The sequence below is a fragment of the Simochromis diagramma genome, unplaced genomic scaffold, assembly GCF_900408965.1.
Source record: "Simochromis diagramma unplaced genomic scaffold, fSimDia1.1 OVJJ01000798.1, whole genome shotgun sequence".
Classification (NCBI taxonomy): Eukaryota; Metazoa; Chordata; class Actinopteri; order Cichliformes; family Cichlidae; genus Simochromis; species Simochromis diagramma.
Window position 1 is genome coordinate 560132 of NW_024386736.1, and position 23362 is coordinate 583493.

Sequence of the window (23362 nt, forward strand, 5' to 3'; positions counted from 1 at the left end):
TATTATTTCATTAAATACATGTTAGCTGGTAGGGCTGCACGATTAATCGTTAGAAAATCGCGATCTCGATTCATACTTATGTGCGATCTCATTTCCAAATGACAACGATTTTAAAAAAAAACAAACAAACAAACAAACAAACAAAAAAAAAACCCGACGACCACGATTGTACCGCATTTTGATCCGGGACGTAATCTGCATGAAAACAAGCGCTCACTCTTCCTGCTCAACAAATGACAAGGGCGGAGCCTTATACCACATGATACAGAAGCTGTGCCGTGTGATGCTAAAATTAGCAGGGAAAAAACAATAGAGAGCACGTCAGGGATGACGAGAAAGTGACAGGAGAAAATCCGTCCCGGTCAACCACCCAAACATCAATAACGGGAACCTTATACAGCGCTTCCCTATACACGTCGAACTCCCGCAGGCACAAAGAAATTACGGAGGCTATTACTTATCACCTGACCAAAGATATGGCTCCCATCAACACTGTGCAAAACGAGGGATTTAGGAAAATGATCAACACCCTAGACAAACGCTACACAGTGCCGTCCCGCAACTATTTTTCAAATGTTGCACTACCTGCTGTATACACGCAGTGTCGAGCAACGGTGGAGACGGAATTTCAAGCAGTACAACATTTTGCGGCAACAACAAAACGTGAGACATTTGTTGTTTTTATGTTTATTTATTGTTTTTATGTTCAGTCTCAACTGTTACGAAGTTGATGTGCAGTTAATAAGTGCAATAAATATTTATACTGGAAAAGAAAATCGTGATCTCAATTCTAAGCCAAAAAATCGTGATTCTCATTTTATGCAAAATCGTGCAGCCCTAATAGCTGGGAAATAAACTTTGATGATGATGATGATAATAATAATAAATAATCATCATCATCTTTTTTTATAAGTTGTCTTGAGCAGTAGTTCTAGGTCTTTACAGGTCTTTCAAAGTTTTTCTTTGGACTTCGGATGCTTTTTCATTCATTTTCAGTCCAGTCCTCGTACAATTTCAGATGAATGTTTTTTTTAAGTTTGTTTCTTTTTGGTTTCTTAAGCCACTTAACACTAACTGTGAATCATTAAAGCATTAAAAAGGCACCTAACTCGAGGGGTAAATCAGATAACTTTGCAAAGAAGCAGTTTTAAATTTACTTTGTTATTAGCAGCCTGTCGCAAAACACATTATTTGTACCCATTTCTTAATGAAAATCTTTAACAGTTTAAATATAACCTCAGCACACTGTCTCACTTAGCTTCATCAGGTACCTTTATCAGTCAGACTGAAACATTGTGATTTAATAAGTGTCGTAGTGGTTATCGAGACAGTATGCACGAGTTGCATTTTAATTGTTGTGGAACCTTTCTCTTGGTTCATGTGTGCAGAGATTTTTTTTACATTTTATTTCAAATCTATGAAAACTTTAAATATTACAGTTTGAGAGGTGTAAAATGTAGTTTTTTATGATTCTCAAAAATTATTAGCTGAAAACTTATCTCAGCAAAAAACAAGTGGAGGCCAGAAGAAGTGGCAGGCATAAAAGTATCATTATCTGAAAGCCACGTCTTTAGAAAAGGTAGTAAATGGGTAGGAAAGGCTGACGTATGGCAAATCATACAAGTGGGCAACTGGACAACTTTTCAGCATGATGATGATCCTGAATAGAAAAACACACAGTGGAAGACTATCAGTCATGGATGGGCCTCCCCAGAGGCCAGACCTCTACATTATTGAAGCAGTGTGGGATCATCCTGACAGAGAACAGTCCTTCAAGAAGCCTGGGGAAATATTCCTGAAGACTACTTAAAGAAATGACAAGAAAGCTTGACTAAGAGAGTTCAGGCTGTGTTGAAGAGTAGGGATGGGTACCGGTGTCGGTTCTGACATAAACGGTAGTAACCAGACCGAAAAGCAGCGCACATTTCGGTGCTTTATTTCGGTGCTTTTTTTTCCTGAGCTGTGATACACTTCTAGCCAATCATTTTACGTTTCCGAGGATAGTAGGCGGGGCCAGGTACGTACGTTCTGTTTAGAGCAGAGCTACAGATTAAAAATGTCCAAGGCGAAGCGGTCAAAAGTCTGGCTGTACTTCACAGCAAAATATGCAAACTCAGCAGCCTGCAACAAGTCCTTTAAGGTGATACTGTGATACTGTCAAAGGAGGTAACACCAAGAATCCGATTAAACAGCTGGCGACGCATAGCGTTTTTTTTAAAAGCCGAGAAATGTGCAGTATTTGATAGCTTGCTGCGAGACCTCACACCATGCACGTCGGGTGGGTTGCCAGTTATCGGACCCGGAGCAACATCCCCCAAAAACACGAAGAGGAGAGTCCTGGCCCCTAGCCCTGCCAGTGTAGCAGAAATGATGAGGATGATGATGCAGCAGCAGCCGTTCTTCTCTTCGTGAGTAGCTTAATGTTGTTCGTGTGTAATTTACGTTGAGTAGGCTAACCACGTTATTAAATTAATGTATGCAAGGTGAACTAGCAAACATCATCATAGCTACATGCGGCTGTCTTCTTGTTTGATGGCAGATACTCCCTTCACCCTGGCCAAAAAGGCTAAAATGACCAAAGAAAAAGAGGGAAACAGTTAAACATGAGAGGTTTTTGGACAAAGTTTGTGTTTTTTCCATTGTTTAAGCGCTGCTTCCAGCCAAGAGTGATACCATATATGCCCCATAGCTGCAGAAAAGGCTAACATTGTTATCTTTTTACAAAAAAAACCAGCTGAACATGAGAGGTTTTTGGACAAAGTGTGTGTTCTCCATTCTTTAAGCACCGGTTCGAGCACCGGTTCGAGCACCGTTTAAGCACCGGCACCGTTTCAAAAGTACCGATTTGGCACCGGTATCGGATAAAACCTAAACGATACCCATCCCTATTGAAGAGTAAGAATAAAAATGGTCGTACTAAATATTGATTATGCATGTTTGCACTTTTCAGTAAATCGCTGCTCCTATTTCCCATTTCCCCTATATAATGATGTGAGGGGTGGCTCAAGACTTTTGCAGATGTTTTGTGACACTACAGTTTAGTTTAGTTTTTGTTTGTTTTTGCTTCTGATACGAGTGCAAATTTTAGCAGTATTTTAGACTGAAAATGAGAGAAGAAAATATATAAATAAGACGCTCCCTATGCAGCTGACAGCTTTGGAGCCATTATGTACACAGACCTGTAGACACCAATCAAGACTGAAATACAGAAGTCACCAAAACTGTAAAAGTTTGTGTGAAAAGTATTCTAACGAATACTCGGATTTAGTAACTCAACACGTACGTTGACACATTTGTGTGCCCACTTGTACGTGTTTGTCTTTGCGATTGCACAGATAACGACATGTCCACATTCCTGTGTGTCCACTTGTCTGCACGGAGAAGGAAATGTATTGGTTGCTGCAGCCTGAGAATTCCCAACCATTTTCAGGGCATTTTGATGGCTGTCATAAAGTGACAGTTTTGTCACATTTCTGAAGTCTTGAAACAGTATTTAACCGCGGTGACTGACACTTGAGAGGAGCCCAGTCACCCAGGAGACAGACAGGCACGTAGACACTCACTGGCAGGCGCAGTCCCAGACTCTTAAGTTTATACTTTCTAGTCATTCACTTGTTTAATAATGACAGATAAAAATGTAATCGGCCAAGCTATATGCTATGAAGAGGGGAATGATGAGTAGAAATAATTATCAGTCGCAGCAGGGTTAGAAGTTATGGGAATAAAAACTCCCTGACTGCTCTTGAAACGACGCATTATGGTGTAAGAGAATAGAGAGTTTTGACTGACTGATGCTGACTGTAGAGAGAGAGGAAAAAAGTGAAAAGGACTGGTTGTTAAGTAAGGTATAACCCTGAACAATGTAGGTTCACATTTGAGCAGCAGAAATGCTTTTAACCTTTAAAAAAATCAGTAGCAAACACCAAGCTTTTCAGAGGCGTTAGGTAAGCATTTTCTTTGCCTGGTTACATCATTTCCCTCCATGTGTTTTTGTTTTTTTGGTTAATAGTCTTTACGGTGCTCCTGCCTGCACTGGTTTTTTTTTTTTTTTTTTTTTTTTTTTTTTTTTTGTTCGAGGTTTTTTTTTTTTTTTTTTTTTTTTTTTTTTTTTTTTTTTTTTTTTACATTTTCTTAGATTTGGATACATCACAGTGTTGAGAAGATCGGCACAAATATCTACAAAAAGTAAATATTTGCCTCTTTGTGGTTGTTCCTTTCCCAGCTCTCCTTTTACCACTTGTGTACTTACAAAATATTCATGGCTCCACATTTGCATCTATATCCTTTTAACTTTCTCTTCTGTGGTGATCACATTGTAAATAATTACCTCCACAACGACTCATTTTTTCCTCAGACAAACTAATTTCTCTGACTTCTCAAATCAAGTCTCCAAATTAAAGTAATTATCCCAAATTGATTTTCAACAAATTAAAGTCAAGCCCCATTCTGTTTCTCCCCTTCATGATTATCTCTGCTCCCAGCTAGGAGATGCAGCTGACTGCTTCAGACGCCACCGTGCTCTGCTTTATAGTAGTATGTAGACCCTGAGTGAGCAGAGGGATTGCTGTGGGGTAGAGATTGATATCATTCACAACTTTTTGATGCTGGTATCTAGGGGTGTCACGATATTTAGTAGTTGGTACCAAAAACACTAGATGAGTACATGATTCTCTACACCCAGTTTATGTTGCTAAACATAAACACCATAAACTCTTTAATAAAAAGTTATTTTAACGAACTGGGAAACTTCAAAATGGTAAAATTATATCATTGATGGGAGACAGGCAGCAGTGTTTGGATGATTAATGTAACTATGGCTGTAACATTAAATATTTATGCAACATTAGGCATTGCTAATATTTTAGCTTATGGTTCATCGATGATTTAATTCCATCCATCTCAAGGTAAATAGTAATGTATTTGTGCTCTATACCATGAGAAGGATAATACTCTGATACTCTGAATGTTCATGGATGTTAAATTGAAAAGCATTCGCAGATCTAATTGCACGTCTTCCTCTCTTGGTCTGAAAAGCAAAAATGGAAATGATTGAAATATTGCCTTTTGGGAATCAGTTATCACCCCCTGGTCATCGCCCTCAAATGTTAAGTACTTCCATGCTAGACTCTCCACTGGACTCTTTATCTGGTTCTCCACCCTGGTTTGAGCTTTTGTCTCCCACTTGTAGTCTTTTTCTTCTGTGCGTTCAGAATCCAGGTTTATTTAAATTGACTAAATCTTTATTTTTATGGCTTTGCTATTTAATAATATCAGGTCTTTGAGATGCTAATTTAAGTTGCTGGAGTTATTCCAGAAACTCTACATATTGATAGCATATAACTATGCTATCAAAATAACTGTGCTGTATAACTGATTTGTGTGTTGCAGATTTGCGTAAACAAATGGAGAGTTCAGAGCTGAGGAACCAGAGACTTAAAGAGGTGTTTCAGAGAAAAATACAGGAGTTTCGCACAGTGTGCTACGTCCTGACCGGCTACCAGATCGATATAACCACTGAGAACCAATACCGGCTCACGTCTGTCTACGCGGAGCACATGGATGACTCCTTGCTCTTCAAAAAGGTATGAAGAGTTCATCTAAGGTTGGGGATGCCATCAAATGCCACAATATTTTAAATTTAAATAAATAAGAACAATAATTAGAAGCTGAAACAAGACCTGAAATTTATACGTACACTGATAATCCAGCCTTGCGTACAAGTAACACGTTCTTTTGGGGGGGGTTTGTGTTATTTTACATCCTTCTTTATATACAGACCTGAACTGATCAGATATGGAAACATGTAGCTTTTAGCCACAGATCGTGTGCATCATTAAACAGCAGCGTGAAGTTAAAATGGGCACACTGTCAGCAAAACTCCTACAGGCTATGGCATCTGTGTAAGTGTTGATATCTGTCCCAGGGAGCTCTTTAAAAAGAAAAAAAAAACGCCTCGGGAAGTTTAGATTTGACCTTGCAAGGTGCCGCATCACTTTGCCACATTGTGCATCGGCTTAGCGATGCAGCGAGACGAGCACTATGCCAACAGAGACTCTTTGCTTTGTGGTTTAAATTTGTATGTGTGGGAGACTGGCAGCGTCTGTGTGGAAGAGAAGAAGAGAGTGATGACTGGGCAGTGTCACAGGGTGGGTTTTACATTAATCGATCACCACTCACTTATTGAATGGGCTAAATAAAAGCTGAATTTGTCATTATCCCTTAGCTTTTTAGAAAGCACTTTTTTTTAAGCTTTACAGAGAAAAATCCAGAGTTGTGCTCTCTTCACAGCTTTTTTTTTTTTTTTTTTTACTCTTTTACTTTCCTCTCATCTTTCCATCCTGGAGTTTTGTTTTTACCTCTGCTTATTGCTCAGTCTGTCTCTCTGTCTCTCTGTAGCTCAATTGTGTAGCATTAGCTAATTTCCATGTTGCTGCGGCTGTCGTGTTCTGATGGCAGCCCCTAGCTAGAGCAGAAACCCTGGAGAATCCGTAATGGCAAGGTGGCAGAGGGGTGGCTTTATTATCTTGGCAGGTAATTATTGCTGTCACATGCTAGTTTATTGTGACTGGTCATCAGTGCCTTGCTCAAGGACTCTCGAGAATTCTGCTGAAATTAAGAATAGCTGAAAAAGGAAAAATATAAAATAGGAGCGGTGTGTAAACGTGCACATGCACTTTTTTTTGTTTTTTCTTTTGATTTCTGTCCGGTCTGCTCCATCGAAACCACCTGCGACTCTGCCAGAAGAGATAATTCACTGTCAATATTTATTAACCTCAGAGTGTGTCCATAAAACACACACATATACAGACTCACACACAGTCATAATGCCCTCATGGCGCGCACTGTCACACTCAAATGCACACATACTCGTTCCAATCTCAACACTCTGTCACACCGCACAGCACTTGCTACCACCTCACCCTCCCACTGCTGGCTGCACGTGCATAGAGATGTACAAAGCCACACATGCATACCCAAAACAAATGCTAACACCCTCTGTATTAGTATTCAAAGTATGCACCATTGCGAGCGTGTATGACAAACACTTAGTGGCTTATGGGAGCAGAAAGGCCTGTACTATTATTGGAATACAAAAATCAAAACCCGCACATACACACATAAACACACAGTGACATTCATGTTTTAAAGAGGATACACACTAGGACACATAAATACAGTATGTGTATATATTCTGCTTTTTAAGCATGTGTGTGACTTTAATCTGGGGTATGAGAATGTAAAGTGGACTAATTGTACTATGAAGCAAGAGAGAAGGGAGATAAAATGGGGGGATTTGGGACAGGAAGCATAGAAGTCTTTACAAATAGGATTCTAATGTTATTCACCTCAGCAACAGGGTTGCCAGATAATCCTGCTAATATCCCCCTCTAGAAGAGGCACCCAAATCCCCCTCCTATAGCGTAAGCTGTTTAACCTGCAGTAGTCACGTTCCCCTGCCCTCGCTCTTGTCTCATGCATTCATTACTGTATGTCACACTCATTAAAATGTATTTTCATTGTTTGTCAGCCCTGTAACCTTACTGTAGTTTGGTGTTTTAAATGGTTAATGAGGCTACATGTTGCTCATTTACAGTTTTATGTTTTGGTTCTACTAGAATATGCTTACATGTTTTTGATATTCAAAACTTATTTTTTCTGGATTTCCCTAAAAGAATTTTGTCAGTTGAATCTTTTAAACACAGCAGTTCAGATATTTGCTCTAGTTTGTGGTTGATGTCTGATGTATGGCTATCATGTGGAGCAGAAAAATGATTCGATGATACAGGGACAACATATATACTGTTGTTCAGATCAAGCTTCTTTCCACTCATTTTACTTAGAACATGGAAATGCATTAACATAAGAACTAAAACCATAAAATGAAATTCACAGCACCCAAAAGGATTTGCTGCCAGTGTCCTATTGCCAGATACCCCAGTACACCCCCAGAGATCTATGTGCCTATTCCCTGATTTCCTCTGTATTATCACAGCTATTATTTTGCAGTAAAACTGATTAGCATAGCAAAAAAGTCCTTTTTTTAATTATTTAAATTATTTCCTCATAGGATTCAGGATGAATGCCATCCAAGTTGCATGGCTGTAGGGTTTGTGTTTATCTGCCATCGACTCAGGCCAAGAGTGTGTAATTTCAAGAAATAATAGTTGATAAACACTGAGAAACATCTTTCTGTTGGGGTTTTTTTTTGTTGTTGTTGTTGTTGTTGTTTTGTGTTGGGTTTTTTTGTTTGTTTGTTTTTTGCCACTTATGGTAGGGATTCACCGAGCCAATATTTGGACTGGATATCAGTCCAATACTGACCCAAAACGGTCAGTGGATTGAATACCTGGATTGAATATCGGTGACAATGAGCCAGTTCAGTCCAGTTCAGTTTATGTTCTTTGTTTACTTGGCCACGGGACAGCATCAGCAGCTAGCGGTAGAGCTAATGTAACATGGAGGTAGCTAACAGCAGAGGGAGGGCAGTTTAGAAGCATTTCCCACTGCTACACTGACAGCTCCTGTTTGTATGTTTATGTTTGTTTAAGTGCAAACTGGGGAAAAAGTGAGTTGTCATGAGTGAAATGATCCAGGGATGATGGTGCTTTCTTTCACTCGTTTGTTTACTTCCACTTTATGTTCCATCGGAGACCTTTTCAAAGAAGGTAGGACGTTGGCCCAGTGTTACACAGCTACCGTAACATAATGTGTTGTTGTCTGTCTGATTAAACATTGTTTCACTTAAGCTGTCTCCTGTCAGCTCCCCACTTATGTGTGAGAAGGAAATCTGAGAAACTACTGTGGCTCTAAATGACAGCAGTTAACAGCCTAATGACTCTCACTTTGATCCCAAATAAGACCTGGATCCTATTCCAGGAGGTATGTTCAACAAACACCACTCTGAGTTTCCTGATCAGAGAAAGTTCAATCAACTTTGAGCATGTTCAATCTCAGTTTCACCACATTTCACCATGGCAACAGGTAAATACAGAGCAGAGCCTTCATTTTATGCAGTTGACCGAGGAATATAAATATATGTCTGTGCTGATCATGATATTTATCTCCCCCCCCCCCCCCCCCCAAAAAAAAAAACAAAACAACAACAACAAAAAAAACGCAGGGGAATGAAAAGAGTAATATTAATAAGTTTGGTCCATTACGTGTCTGTGGTGGTGACCAAGATTGACATAAAATCATCTGATATAAAACGTTTTATGGGGTCTGCTTTAATAATTTACAAACTTCATTTAAACCAAAATGTAAAAATTGACTATAAATCTAATTATCCAGCCATAATCAGCTGAACTTTGCAATTTACCTAAAAAAGGAAAATAAAAGGTTTATCGACTTGGAGTCTACTTTGAGATTAGGAAATTACTTGTGTGGTTTTCATGGTAAAGTTCTGCATTAATAAAATGATAGGTTTGATGTGCTGTGGTACAATTGTTATATTATCATCCATAATAGTTATAGACCTGTACAGCATTTGTATTGTAGCTTGTGCATGTGCTTTATATTTTTAGCTCACTCCTAGGTGAGCAATCTGATTAGCATCAGTGATTAGATATTTATGAGGCTCTGCTAATCAGAGAGATAAACACCTTAGGAATGTGAGTGATTGACTTATTTTAGCATTTTTCTTCATGAAGCTTCAAGGAGAAGATGCCGAATGAGTGCTATATTAACATTTGTGAATTTAAGAGTTCACATAAGCCCATAAGTTAAAAAAGCAAAATAAAAAAAAAAAAAAAAACAAATATATTGAAAAATGACTGGAAAAGGTTGTTTATTTATGCATAAACACTTTTGACCTTGCTGCAAATCTTGCTGTAGATTTTTCTGTATTCATTTCCTCTATGGTATTAGAAATAGAATTTTATTTTTAAACGGTTATTAATTTTTGTTTTATACAATCAAACTGTGCAGTTGCTTAAATAAAATGGTAGATTTGACACAATGTGATTCACATTGAGATTGAGGTTTATATTGTCCTGACTTGTGCCTGAGAAACCTGAGATGAGCAACTTTAGTCTAGTCAGGCCAGTTTAAAAATAAGAGAAGAACATTGTAGATAAACAAGTCTTCCAAGTTGTGCGTCTTTGTAAGTAATCTCCCAAAGCAGACCCACTGCTGGGCTTACACACCTCTGCTATTGATTAGCTCATTAACAAATAAACAAACACGCACAGAGCTCTCCACAGCACTTACTAAAAACTTCTCGATGTTCTCTATTCACTGACATTTTTTCCTCTTGTTTCATTCCTTGCCTCCTTTACTGTCTCTCCCTCTTCCTTCACTTCCTTGACACGCTCTCCCCTGTCTTCCCTTCCTAATGAAAGGAGAAGATAAAATCTCAGGGCCAGCTCATTAAAACACACTCCCAATTAACTGTCAGCCCTCTCACAAAAGAGAGATGGAGCGGAAGAAAAACGTATGAGGGAACAGTTGAGGATAGGTGATACGCAGACAGAGTAGAAGCAATGAAAAAGTGCCTTTTAAAAAAGCAAAATAATTTGTGTCTGTGTGTGTCAGTGGGCGAAAGAAGAGGACAGTTAATAAAGTACAGTTTATGAACACTGTCGAGACTTAATGACCTGTCTTTGTTTTATCAGCCACTGGGGAATGATTAACGCCACACAAATGTGTGTTTGCCTGTGAGGGTGTGTAAGACGGATTGTAAGCCATCACAGCTTGAACAGTTTATTCATTTGTCTGTTATAGCTTAATTTTGAAATAACTTAAAGCAGAGCTTGACTGCCAGGGAAGCTGGTTGCAACAGCTGTAAGGAGCTCAAAAGGTTACTGGTGTCAACATCGCCTCCCTCCCAAAGGGAAAGGAGGTTTTATGTATTCATCCTCTACTACAGTGCTATTGAATATATCTATTAAAATATCGACACAGCTGATGTTAAAAAGGAGGACAGTTATAGAACAGTCTTATTTATAATGTATGCTTACATTAGTCCCTTTCCTGTATCAGTTCTTTGCCGTTCCACGTTTTTGGACGGTGATTGTCTTTTGTAATTTTACCTCTGTACATCACCACAGTGAATTTTACATGAAATCACGTTTTTTATTGAAATGCTGACTGTCAGCTTTTAATTCAAGTGATTTAACACTATAGCGTTAACAAGTTAGGAATGAAAGGCATTTCTATACGCATCCCTCTGTTTTCAGAGGATCAAAATTAATTGGACAATTGACTGATAAGCAGATTAATGGCCAGGCAAAGCCTGCTTCTTTGTTACTTTATGACAAATTAAGTTGATAAAAGATCTGGAGGCGGTGTTCAACTAGCTGCTCACTAGAACTAAATATGAGATTAAAAATCAACAATGAACGCAGCAATATAAAAAGGCCTGAAGATCCACAGAAGGAAACTGAATTTAAAGATCACAAAATCATTTCCATGGTTAAGAATCCTCTACAACAATTAACCAAATAGAGAACCTTTTCGAAGAGCCAGGCTTGTCATTCTCAAAGTCTACACCAAGAGACAGCAGGTCATAAAAGAATCCAGAAACTTCTAAAGAACTGCAGACTCACTGGCCTCAGATAAGGTCAGAGTTCATGATTAAACAATAAGAAAGATACAAATATGGCATCCATGGGAGAGTTCAAGGAGAAACGACTGCTGACCTAGAATAACACAAAGGCTCGTCTCATGATTGCCAAAACATTTGGGAAATGATTCTGTGGACCGATGAATCAAAAGTAAAGCTTTTAGAAGGTTTGGGTCTGATCACATCTGACAAAACATTTCATAGAAAGAACATCGTGGCTGAGCAGGTCATCTGCTAATTGGAAGGTTGGTGGTTCGATCCCTGTTCCAGTCTGCAGTCGGCAAGTTACTAACCCCAATGTAAGAACCAGTCCATTTATAATTTACCTTGCTCGAATCTTTATTATTATTTGGGAAATGTAGGCTTATTTATTTATTTTTACTTTCTTATTATTTTTCCTCTGCAGTAGAGCTGGGCGATATAACGATAACGATATGTATCGCGATATAACTTTTACTCGATAGAGAAATTAAGCTATCGCGATAGACCTCGCCGCTCTTGTCCTCTTAAAAAAAAAAAAAAAAGAAGAAGAAAAAAAAGGTCAGCCAATCCAAATTAAGAAGCGCAGAGCCGAACCAATCACAGCCGCAGTGTCACGTCGCGTGACTTGTTACGTACAGCACAAGTGCCAAGCCGCACGTGTGTTTGTTTGGGAAGCAGCCAGCGGGTAATGGAGCCAGCGGGTAATGGAGGAAATGAGTGTGCCGACTAGAAAAATCAACCGAGCGTGACCGAAGAGAAAAACAGAGTAGCGTGCACTGTAAATTGTGCCGAAAGCAAGTCTGGAAATACAATAAACTCGTGCATGCGTCACACTGTGCGCCACGTTATTGTTTCGGTGAAATGAATTTCTACAATAGTGTTAATTGTTCTCTCTGCAGTGTTTAAATGCTTACATATACACACAGTTACTGTCCCTCCACACATACGACTCGGTTCTGCTTCTATGCCCCAGCTTTGTTTACTTTTTCCCACCGAGGCTTCTAGACTTCTGATTGGCCAACATTTCTGCACGGTTAGGAATCTAGCGCCACCTGCTGCTTTGGCATGTTCATAGCAGCGTTTTCCTTCATTTCTGCCTTTATGTGTGGACGGGATTATTTTTTAAAACGAAAACGGAAAATCTCCGTTTTCAAAAATACCCGTGTACGTGTGGACGTAGCCTCAGTCTCTGACTGGAAGCGCTAATTCGTCATTCGGCTTTTGTCAGACTAAAGTAACTGTTAAAACTGTTTGAAAAGCTCAGCTATACAACAAGGAGAGATTGAGAATTTCCTTTTAGTTCTCAGTTTATTTGATATTGACAAAAGTTAGTCAGTTTTGTCTGCTGTTCTGTAAAACAAACTAAGATTTATTTTTATAATTAATATTTTGTTTCTAAGTGGAATTGACAGTTTAGTAGTCTGTTTCGTTTGTTCTATTTTGAAACTTAAACGCTTTAGCAGCTGCCTTTTGTGTAGTTTGCAATATTTGCCTTTATTTATCTGAAAAAGTCTCATGTTCCTTAAGTACATCTACCCTGTTGAACTTATTATGGGAAATAAATATTTAAATAAAAACAAGCTGCTGATTATTTCACATTTTACTTGTGAGCAACGGCACATTTAAATCTTACAAATATAGTTATTTGGCTTATATCGTGATATATATCGTTATCGCCTGAAATGGAAAAAAAAAACCATATCGTGATATGAAAAAATCTCATATCGCCCAGCTCTACTCTGCAGTATTAAAAATGGCATTGAGCCTTTCCCCAGGTATCAGTATAAAGATTGAAATTGTAGTTTCATGACAGCCCTACTACTACAAACTTCTTTGAATTGACACTGAAGGTTTGCACTTCAATCACATATTGATTGTTTAATCTGAATTCCACTGTGGTGTTGATTATGGACCTCACACCTTTTTTTTTTTTTCTTTGTTGTAAATCAAGTTAATATGTATACCCCCATGATGATAAGGGATTAAGTATTTATTAGGCCTAAAAAAAAAGTATGTTTGGAGACATGGACAGCTTGGCTGACATGACTTGTCTGGAGTGATTGAGTTGACATGTGGGTGAAGCAGGCCAGGTGAGTCATTCAGCAGAGATTTAAAGTCACATGGATGTAGTTTTTCTTTAGTTGTGGTTTGTAACTTTCTTGCATTTGTCAGTGAAATTGGCAGTACACTTTAGTAGTTTTCGAGTGTTTTTAAACTTGTTTTAATTTGTTTTTTTTAGTTCATTATGATTATGGATCGTTCTACAGGTAGTAGTACTAACAGACCCTCAGGAGGTTACAATATGCTGTTTGTTTGGTAACATTTATTTATTTTCTCAGTGGCTTCCAATTTTAGTTTTAAGTAGAATGTACAATGCCTCTAGTTTGCTATCTAGCAAACCAATGATGCGTAACGCATTGATTTTTGTAAAACAATCAGGTTGCAGGTCTCAATCCTCTTGGTTTCCAGAGGAGGAATAATATAATATACAGTGCGCTGTACATAGCAGTTAATGCCATTTCCACATTGATGCTAGAGTAATCTAAAGTACATTAATGTTTTATAATTCAATGCATAATTAAATAAAAACCCTAAAAGACCGATACCTTTAATTTGAAGCTGTGTGTGGAACTTGCTCTGTGGATTATTAATATTAATTAATATTCAGCTTAAGCCCATTCAGCCTTACGAAAAATACTGAAAAGTTGGAAGAATGGGACTGCAGTACAACTTCAATAAATATCCTGCCTAAATTCCAGCAGTTATGTCCAACTTATTGCAAATTTAATTTGCCACCTTTAGGTTATCCGATTTGTTCAGTGAACACTTCGCCATCAGTACTCATTCATCTGTAGCTGCTATAGCATTGTAGCATATCTATTTTTAGCTGAATCTGATCAAACAAGGTCATTTTTTTCAAACCGGTAATGTAGTTATTAAAAACAGTCTTTCAGGATATTGTTGAGCCACTGTTTGTGTGTACTGTGCAGTCAGATAATTCCCTTTGTACAGTGGAATAACAGCACATTGTGTGTTTTATTCCACTCTTTTTTTTTTTCTTCATTAAAATCTCAGAGCGCATGTACACACAATAGCCTCTTGCTCATGTGTACAAGATGAAGTTGAGAGCCATAAAAATGAATATGAAAGTGAAAAAGAGATGAGTGGGTGTTTGAAATATTTTGGGAGAAGAAGGCTTACTGGGACTGAATTTCACTTTGCTCACTGACTGAAACAAAACACTCAATGATGTATCGCTGATAGCAATAAAGATAAACATGAGCAAAGCACTAATAAACAGTAAACACAAAGGCTGGTGGGAATACAAGAGAGAATAAATTAAGTACTTCTTCAGTGGATAGGACTGTATGTACTTAAGCCTTCAGAGAGCGGTCTCGGAGTGAAAACTCCCAGAGAAAGAGGAGAATGTTGACTCTGATTCCTCCTGACAGTTTCCTGTCCTGCTTGCCCTCGGGGTGTGTATGTGAATATGCGGGCGCGCGTGTGTCTGTGCGTGCACTTTCGCGTGCCTGCTCTTGTCGGCGTCACTGCCTCCTCTGGTCGATGTTCGGAACATATGTCTGCTGTCTCCATGGTAACATGATACATCACACCCACACATAAGTCCACCTGAGGTCATGAATATTCCCGAGCCGGAGAAGGCTGCTTCGTCTCTGCCATGGACTCAAGGAAAGATGACACATTAATGCCGGTGCTAAGTGGTCATCAGTTAATCACATTTGTATTAATAAAAAAACATTTTTGGGGGGAAAAATAATATCAATTATTTATCCACTTCTGATCAACAGGGCTGCTGAGTCTCAGAAGTAGTTTACGTGTGCGCACAAACTCACGGATTGAGAACGCTACGTACACATCGGCCCCATTGATATGTCCGTTTGCAGTTATGGTGTAGCTTACAGGACTTAGTCGGTCACCCATCATATAGTACAGCTGCTGAATTAGCCACTGCTAGCAGAACACTCTAGAATTTCTAACTGAGCTATCATCAGTCCAGTTCCAATGTGAGAAATGTAGGCTAATGTAAGCTTTGAGGTTTGTGCTGTAAATATTCTCCATGCTGCTGTTTGGCAATAAAAGGTTACCTATCTTTTCTGCTTTCTCTTATGTATCTGTGACTCTTACTTTTTTGCTTTACAGAACCTGTAATTATCCACCTACACGGAAGAGAAATCCACTTAAGAGACAGATAGCTTTGTCGAAGTAATGTTTGTAAATGTGATTTAGACGCTCAATCTAGAATTGTTTTTATTGCCAAGTCAGTTTATAAGCCATCCTTTTCTTATTTCCAAATTTTCTTATTTTTTCCTATCCTTATTTGCAAATTAAATCAGGAGAAGCATGTTCATTATGCTAACAATCTTGAGATTCCACATCACAAATCCCTGAGGCTGAGGAGTCCTACGGGAACCTGTGTTTCAGGGCTAAATGAATTTACGGAAAATGTATAAATGTTAAGAAATGACTAATAGATCTCTGCATATTTAAGAACAAGGGTTCAGTTAGAGAAAAGTTTAATTACACGTAAACTGTGAAACTCTTCTACTGAGAATCAGATGCAAAGCCAACAAACCGTGCACATAATATTTCATAATATTAGCTTTCTAACTGTGAATTGTAACACACAGCAACTTTGGTGCATTACAGCAAATTAAGTTGAAATAGGCTGTAAATCTCACCTTCATAGGGAATTCTGATAATCAGGTCTGTTTTTAACACACAGTATTAATATTTACTAAATATTTTGTGGAAATAGTGCCATGTAAAATCTTACACTAGGAATCCAATTTGTTTTGTTAGCAGTAGTGGTGTTATGAGTTTGCAACTGGTCACAGACTGACTTCAACTGATTGCAATGTGTTTGCAATCTGTCTCCATTTGTAAATTAGACTATGATTATTCGTAAACTTTGCCAATCTGTCTGAGAGTGAGTCTGTGTGTGTGTCTGACATTTATTGGCATTAATTTTGTGAGCTCATATAGTATACTATAAACAGATTTTGTCTGAATATGGTCAGCAAACTGGTGCAGTGGTGAGCGCCATTCAAGAAAGTTCATGGTTTAAACCTGCTGGCTCGAGTCTTTCTGTGTGGGGTTTGCACGTTCCTGGTACTCCATCTTCCTCACACATTCCAAAGACATGTTAGATTAACTGGTGATTCTGAATTGGCCAGTCAAACTGGTGACCTGTCCAGGGTGTGCCCCACTGTTTGCTTATAATGAGTGCTAGGATAGTCTCCGCCCACTCTGCAAGCCTGAGTTTAAAAATGATTAAAAAGTCAAATAGATGAGTGCTCCCAATACAGTCATATTAAGACATTTCTAATAATGTAATATGTTTTCAGGGCTTGCAAAATTTCAAAATCCCTGGTAGCCCTGCCGCTCTCTATACACAGTTCGCGCGATCGCAAAGTGAAAGTGAAAGTGAAAGCAAAAAGCAAGCGCAAATTCAAACGCGATTTCAATATGTCACATATTGACAGTGGCTCATCGATGCCGATGACATAATTACTCAGCTACATTTGCGAAAGAATGCAAAAGCATTGACATATCTTTCTTTCCTATGATAGCCCGACGGGCAGTGCTGAGATGGATTTTGGTAGCCCGACTGGAAAAATCGCTAGCCCCGGGACGTCGGGCTAGCGATTTTGCGAGCCCTGGTTTTTATTGTTCTGTCACAGTTTTAAAAGTTTCACTGTCAAATTTCATTTTCAAAATAAATGACTACATTTTATACACAGCGTACATCACTCCACTCTTAACTGATTTTACATCGAGACAGTGTTACTGAACCTGGACTGAGCCAAACATTTTTGAGTTGATACAATGTCTGTATACACAAATACAGTGTTACATGTGTTACATAAAATTCACAAGTAAATGGGAAGATAACGTCTGGGCAGTATTAACTGTGTGTGCATGTGAGGCAAAGAGAGACGCTTTAACGATTCCAACAAGCTGCATTAGTACAGTGTCCACCCAGCCGTAAGTGTATCCACGTGACAAACCCAGCATCACTGCCAGTTTCTATATTATAATGTAGAGAAAAGCTCGGAACTGCTCAGAATTCCAAACAGCAAAATCTTGTTTACCCAGTTTGTTTTCTTTGCGTCTTATCGGGAATGCTTGCTGCATATAATGTTTTGCTTTGGGATTAGCTCATTGTCACTGCATATAAATACCCTTGCTCTTCCTCACTTGGCATTCATTACTTGGTATTTTAATGGTAAAAACAACTGGCCAGTTCATACTTTCTTTCAGTTTATATATTTAAGTCATGAATCATGAGAACTCTAAGTTGGTGATTAGTGGCCAGCTAATCACACATTAAAGCTGGTGACCGAGGCAGAGCGGTGTTTTGTATCTCTGATTACAGATTGATGGGACCAAAGGCAACGATGAGAGAAATCTAAAATGACAAATACAAACAAACAAACAAACAAACCCGCCTGTCCTTATGAATGTTCATCTTAGGTGTCTTCTACTAACATCTGTAACTGACTCCATGTTTTATGTATTTGTGCTCCTGAGAGTCAGGTTAATCACATTTATTAAGCTGAGGTCTTTCTCATAGCACTCACTAAATCATTTCGTCAGATGTATGTGGCCATTAGTTGTTCAGCGCTCAGTCACATTAGTAGCGTTTTTTTTTAAATGTGTAAACAAAAAGCTGATTAGAATATAAATATGTATTGAATTGTTGCTGATTCAGTTTTGGTGGGAACTCCACACAATGTTTCTTTCCCTCTCTCCTTTTCATCCTCTTCCCGACTCTGGAAAAATGCCAAAATCTGCATTTAAATTGCAAGCTATTAATCTGCATATTTCTGATTATTCAATTAATTTGTCTTCTGTTTTTCACCCGCACCCATCAACAGCTATGACATCCTTTGGAATTTCTCGTGTGTGTGTAAAGAGGCAAAGGTATAAATGATAATGAAATGTTTTCAAATGCACTGAATTCTATTCGAATGATCTAATCGCGGCAAGAAAGATGCAGTGAAACAGAGGGAGGAAAGAACTACACAGAGAAGGATGGAGAAGAAAAGTCTACTCATTAGCGGTGGAGAGTAGAGGCAGAGGTCAGCTGATTTGTGAACTGCATGTCACCACCTCAATATAGAGCCATCTATCACATCCACACATGTGCAGCCAGATTCAGGACTCTGAGTTTAATGTGCAGTTGAAAAAGACCAGTGCAAAGCGGCATGCCTTGTCCAAGAACAGTGAAATTTTCTGTAAGTATTTCAGGCGTTACTGATTTAGGGAAGTGGAAAATGATTTGCTGAAGAGCACTGATTAATCATCATCTTTCCCCTCCACAATCTAAACTTCCAAACAGCTGTGCCAATCAGTTGTAATAACACAAACAGCTCATCAAATGGAAATGAGAAGCCAGAGAGCTTCACTTCTGCTAAAGAAATAACGTTTGTTGTATTGTGGCGTGAAACGGTGATTCCAAAATCCCAAGTGTTGCCCTTTTTAAAGGTGAATTTAAGCACGTGGAGTTGCCATGTTTTTTATTTTTGTAGCACAATAAGCCACCTAATGATATTGGTGATAGCTGCACTAAATGAGAGCTTGGAAATAGTAACAATTACATGCAACATTAATATTACCCCGTGAATACTTTAATAAAGTCATTTAATGGGCTTCATTCAGAAAGTTTCCAATATGACTAAAAAAATAAACCTCTACAATTGAGTTTTGTTTTTTGTTTTCTTTCCGTTGTAAAGAGAGAGAGCTTATTTTCTCAATACTTTTTAAAATCATTAAAAGAACCATTTTCACCCAAATTCACCCTCACATCATGTCACAATACAACAGAAAAGAAAACTTTAAATTGGCGAAGGGGGCATTACAATTATGAGTGGTTGTAACCTGGAGACAAATGAGTTATTTTTAGGCTTTGGCCACACAGAAAATCAATTTTATACAATCGTTTCCATCTGACTTGCTTATATCACCTTAAATTAAGCTCTTACATCTAACTGCTGACATTTTTCAGTATTTTCTTGCTCATCAGATAGACGGCATCATGTACAACGGTGCAAAAAATTGTGTCACAGTGTAAAATGTAAATAAAAACACAATCCCACAATCCCTTAAATCCATATTTTATTCACAATAGAAAATATGGAAATCTGTAAAATATTTAGAGAAAATAAGAACATTTTGAATTTGATGCTCAAAAATGTTGGGACAGAGCCATGTTTACTATTGTGCAGCTTTTGAAGCTTGGGTCAAGAGTAGACGGCCATTTCTGGTTCAAAGATGATGGTGATAATAACTTATTATATAAATCACTTAAAAAAAAAAAAAAAGGATAAAGGAATAAAAGCAAATTTTAAAAAACAGATAAATTAAAGGGAACAGCAATAAGAATGAGTAAAAACTCTAGGCACAGAGCTAAGACATGCAAGATAGGATGAACAAGTGGGTCTTTAACTTGGCTTTGAAAGCCCCCACAGAGCAGGCCTGCCTAATATCTTGCAGGAGGTTGTTTCACAAAGATGTGGCATGAAAAGAAAAAAGCACGATCACAAGCAGCCAATACTGATTTTCAGCCTTCTTGATTGTACACCAATTTTTCCAAATTATCAGGACCCTTTCATTATGATATGTTTACTAGATCAGGAGATATTTGAAGTCTTTGCAATTTGACATTGAAGAACATTATTGTGAAAATTCCCAACAATTTATGAATGAACTTTTTCTATCCAGTCATGTTGCTAACCTAGCTGGCTGTAAAATGTTCCTCCACTTAATTTTCCAGCTTTTTTTTTTTCTTATCCCATCCCAATTTTTGAGGCATTTTTCTGACACCAAAGTCATTTTGAATTAAATATAAATTTGAGATTTTCAAATTATTGCTTTCTGTTTTCTTTACATTTTACACTTTCCTGAGCTTTTTGAAGTTGGGGTTGGAAATGTTTGCAAAATCCCAAAATCTCTATCGAGAGAAACCTTTTCAAGGTCAGAAAAATAATAGCGTTGATTATTGTGCTGCTGATCTTTTTATTGGCATGACAACAGAGGGTTTTGTCTTTGCATTGTTGTCTTTCATGTGTCTGATGGCGTAGGTGTAAACCTTTTACTCTGACCCATTCTGCATTCAGAGAGGAGCATTATTGTCATTCAGGAAGTATGCAGCTCCTTGCTTGGATGAGGTCACTATAAAGCCCCACCCTGCATCTCAAGCCAGGAAGCATCGATTTCCTTTAATTGGATAGACAAATGAAAAGATGAATGGGATAGCACTTCTCCTCTCCATTGTTGAGTTGTCCTTAGTTTTTGTGCACAAGTTTGTCTTTTTAGATTCTTAGCCCTGATCTTGAGGAAACAAACAGAAGTTTTCCTTCATTTCTGCCTGCTTTCATGCTGGGTGAGGTCGAAGTCACCTTGTTGGAGGAACCTGTGATATTTGTGTTTACGGCACGTTGATGTCACCTTGGTTGTTTCCTACACGTTTTCAAACGTAAACAGAACCTTGTTGTTTTCATAAAGGTCAGATATAGTTAAAAACACTTCTTAGCGACGCGTGAATATGCAAATAGGGATTGATAAGGTCAGTATTTGAATAAAGCTGATTTAAAGGAAAAAAATCTCCCCTGACCTTTGATTAACTTGGTTTGAATTTTCTGTGCACGTGGAAAGAGAAATGTGAAAATAAATGTAACAAGTGGCGCTAAGCCTATGGCCCGTTGGGTCATGTTCATTTAAAATATGAGTCTCTTTTAGCCATTAAAAAAAAATAATTTTATAGCACAGCTTTGACGTGTAATTAAAATCTGTAATCACAGGTTAGCCTGTGTTAACAAGCAAAAATGGCTCCTCCCCTTCATCTGTACTTAAACAGAATTGTTTGAGTGCATCCGATATCAGTTTGCAACCTACTCAGTACAAGTCCAGTTTGGAGACCTGTTGATTTACTCAGGCAGATATGTGACCTTCTTGGACATTAAAAGAACCAAAAAGCGTCTTTCATTCATTTATTAATTTAAACAGTTCTTCATATAGTAACAGTTTGTTCATCAGTGCTTTGGTCTTTTTTTAGCCTTTATCAGAGTTTTATGTTATCAGACTATGTGCAGAGGTTGAGCCACAGTTCACTTTCACTTCAGCTTTTTCCCCCCTTTTTCTTAAACCTTCAGTTTGCCTCAAAAACGTCAAAGCTAATACATTATAACACACTGTTACACAGACGCAGCACATTTAGCTGTGATTGAGGGGAAAAGCTGTTTTTGATGGCCCATTTCTGTGTCACTGCATTTCTTTTTATGAATAATTGGCTGAGGGTCAGTACTCTCGCTGTTTTGGCAGGAGAAATATTCTTTCAGCTTGCTCCAACATCCCTTGCTTGACGGCCACTAATGCATAACTAGCTGGGTGTAGCAGCTGGAGAGTAAATACACAAAGAAAATGACAGCATCATAACAAACATCATGAATAAACCCTTGATCTGATTCACAATCATATCAACTAAACGATGTCTATTAGTGTGTTAAGATTAGTTTCCCCTGAAAACAAGAGTTCATGTTATGTCAATGATCCTCATACGGAGCACTGGAGGGACTGTAAACCTGACAAATGGCAGCATTCAGTCTTTTTACTTCAGGTGATATTTTTCTTTCTACTAGAAACATAAACGCAACAAGGTTATGACAGCCCCATTTACTGTTAGACGTATTGGCACTTGCGAGGTGGAGGGAAACATACCTGGAAAAGTTGATGGTCAACATCAGTGTGAAAAGGTAATAACTGAATACAGAGAAGATGTACATCTTGTTAAGTAACACAAGAAAAAACAGGACTATTTATAAAAAAAAAAAAAAAAAAAAAACAAATTGAAAGTTACCAACTTGAAGATTAAAACCACCACTATTGCAGAGCAAAATCTGTGTAGATCGCTCAGAACTTTCCAGTGTCCAACATGCCCAGAGGATTGATGTGAATATCTTCGGCGAGCCCTAAGATTCCTGGTCAAAATTTAGCCAGTGATGTGATGCTGCCATATCTGTCAGCCAGTGAGTCCATTGCACTTATCTAGACTTTAACAAATATGTGGACAGAAATTCGGGGTCTTAAAAGACGACCCCTGACGACCTTGCTGAAATAGTTACACGTCTGCTGGCTCAATCATCTGGACGCAAGTGCAGGTCGTCCGGTAATTTGGTTTATGGTCAAATATTTGCTTAACTAATGACCCTCACATCAGCCCGAGCTGTACTGTGTGTTTAGCCCTAATTAGCAAATGTTAGTGTTACAGAGGTAGTGTCGTGACATTGTCAGTGTGAGCATGTTAGCAGGGTGATGTCAGCAGTCGGCTCCAGGCACCACCACTGTGCAGCCTCACAGAGCTTGTAGCATGGGTGCTGCAAATGGCCGAACTGAAATCGAAAATGGTGAGCTTAATATAGCCTCAAAAATGAACTGTAGAGTTGAAAGTTTTCAGACTGTAAAGTTATAAATTACATAATGGGAGCGGTGCTGAAGCAAGGCAGTTTGTGTGCAAACATTGCTGGAGTCTGGCTCTTCACCGCCTTATTCATTGTGCCCTCTTACCGTGTCTCCATGTTGCTCTGCCTCAGTCCCAGAGCACTGCTGTTTTTTGTATCTATAACCTTTAGTAATCTTTGTAAATCTCTGTAACCTTAGTTCAGGTGTGTGTGTGTGTGTGTCTGATTCCACGTTTGGCCACTTAAAACAATTGTTTTGTTCAGTGCTGTACTGTTTCGCCTCACGTTGAGGCTGGTATCTCAGTTTTCCTTTCTAGACGACCGTGAGCGTCCTCGC

General features: G+C 38.4%; 1 protein-coding gene across 2 annotated transcripts in view; it reads left to right on the forward strand.

Annotated features, from left to right (window-relative positions):
* mad1l1 (mitotic arrest deficient 1 like 1) overlaps positions 1–23362 on the forward strand; it is a 62066-nt gene that overhangs the window by 34358 nt on the left and 4346 nt on the right. For both annotated transcript variants that reach the window (XM_040045996.1, XM_040046064.1), the window contains exon 17: positions 5389–5582. In XM_040045996.1, coding sequence (XP_039901930.1) covers positions 5389–5582 — 194 coding nt within the window. The remainder of the gene's footprint in view (positions 1–5388; positions 5583–23362) is intronic.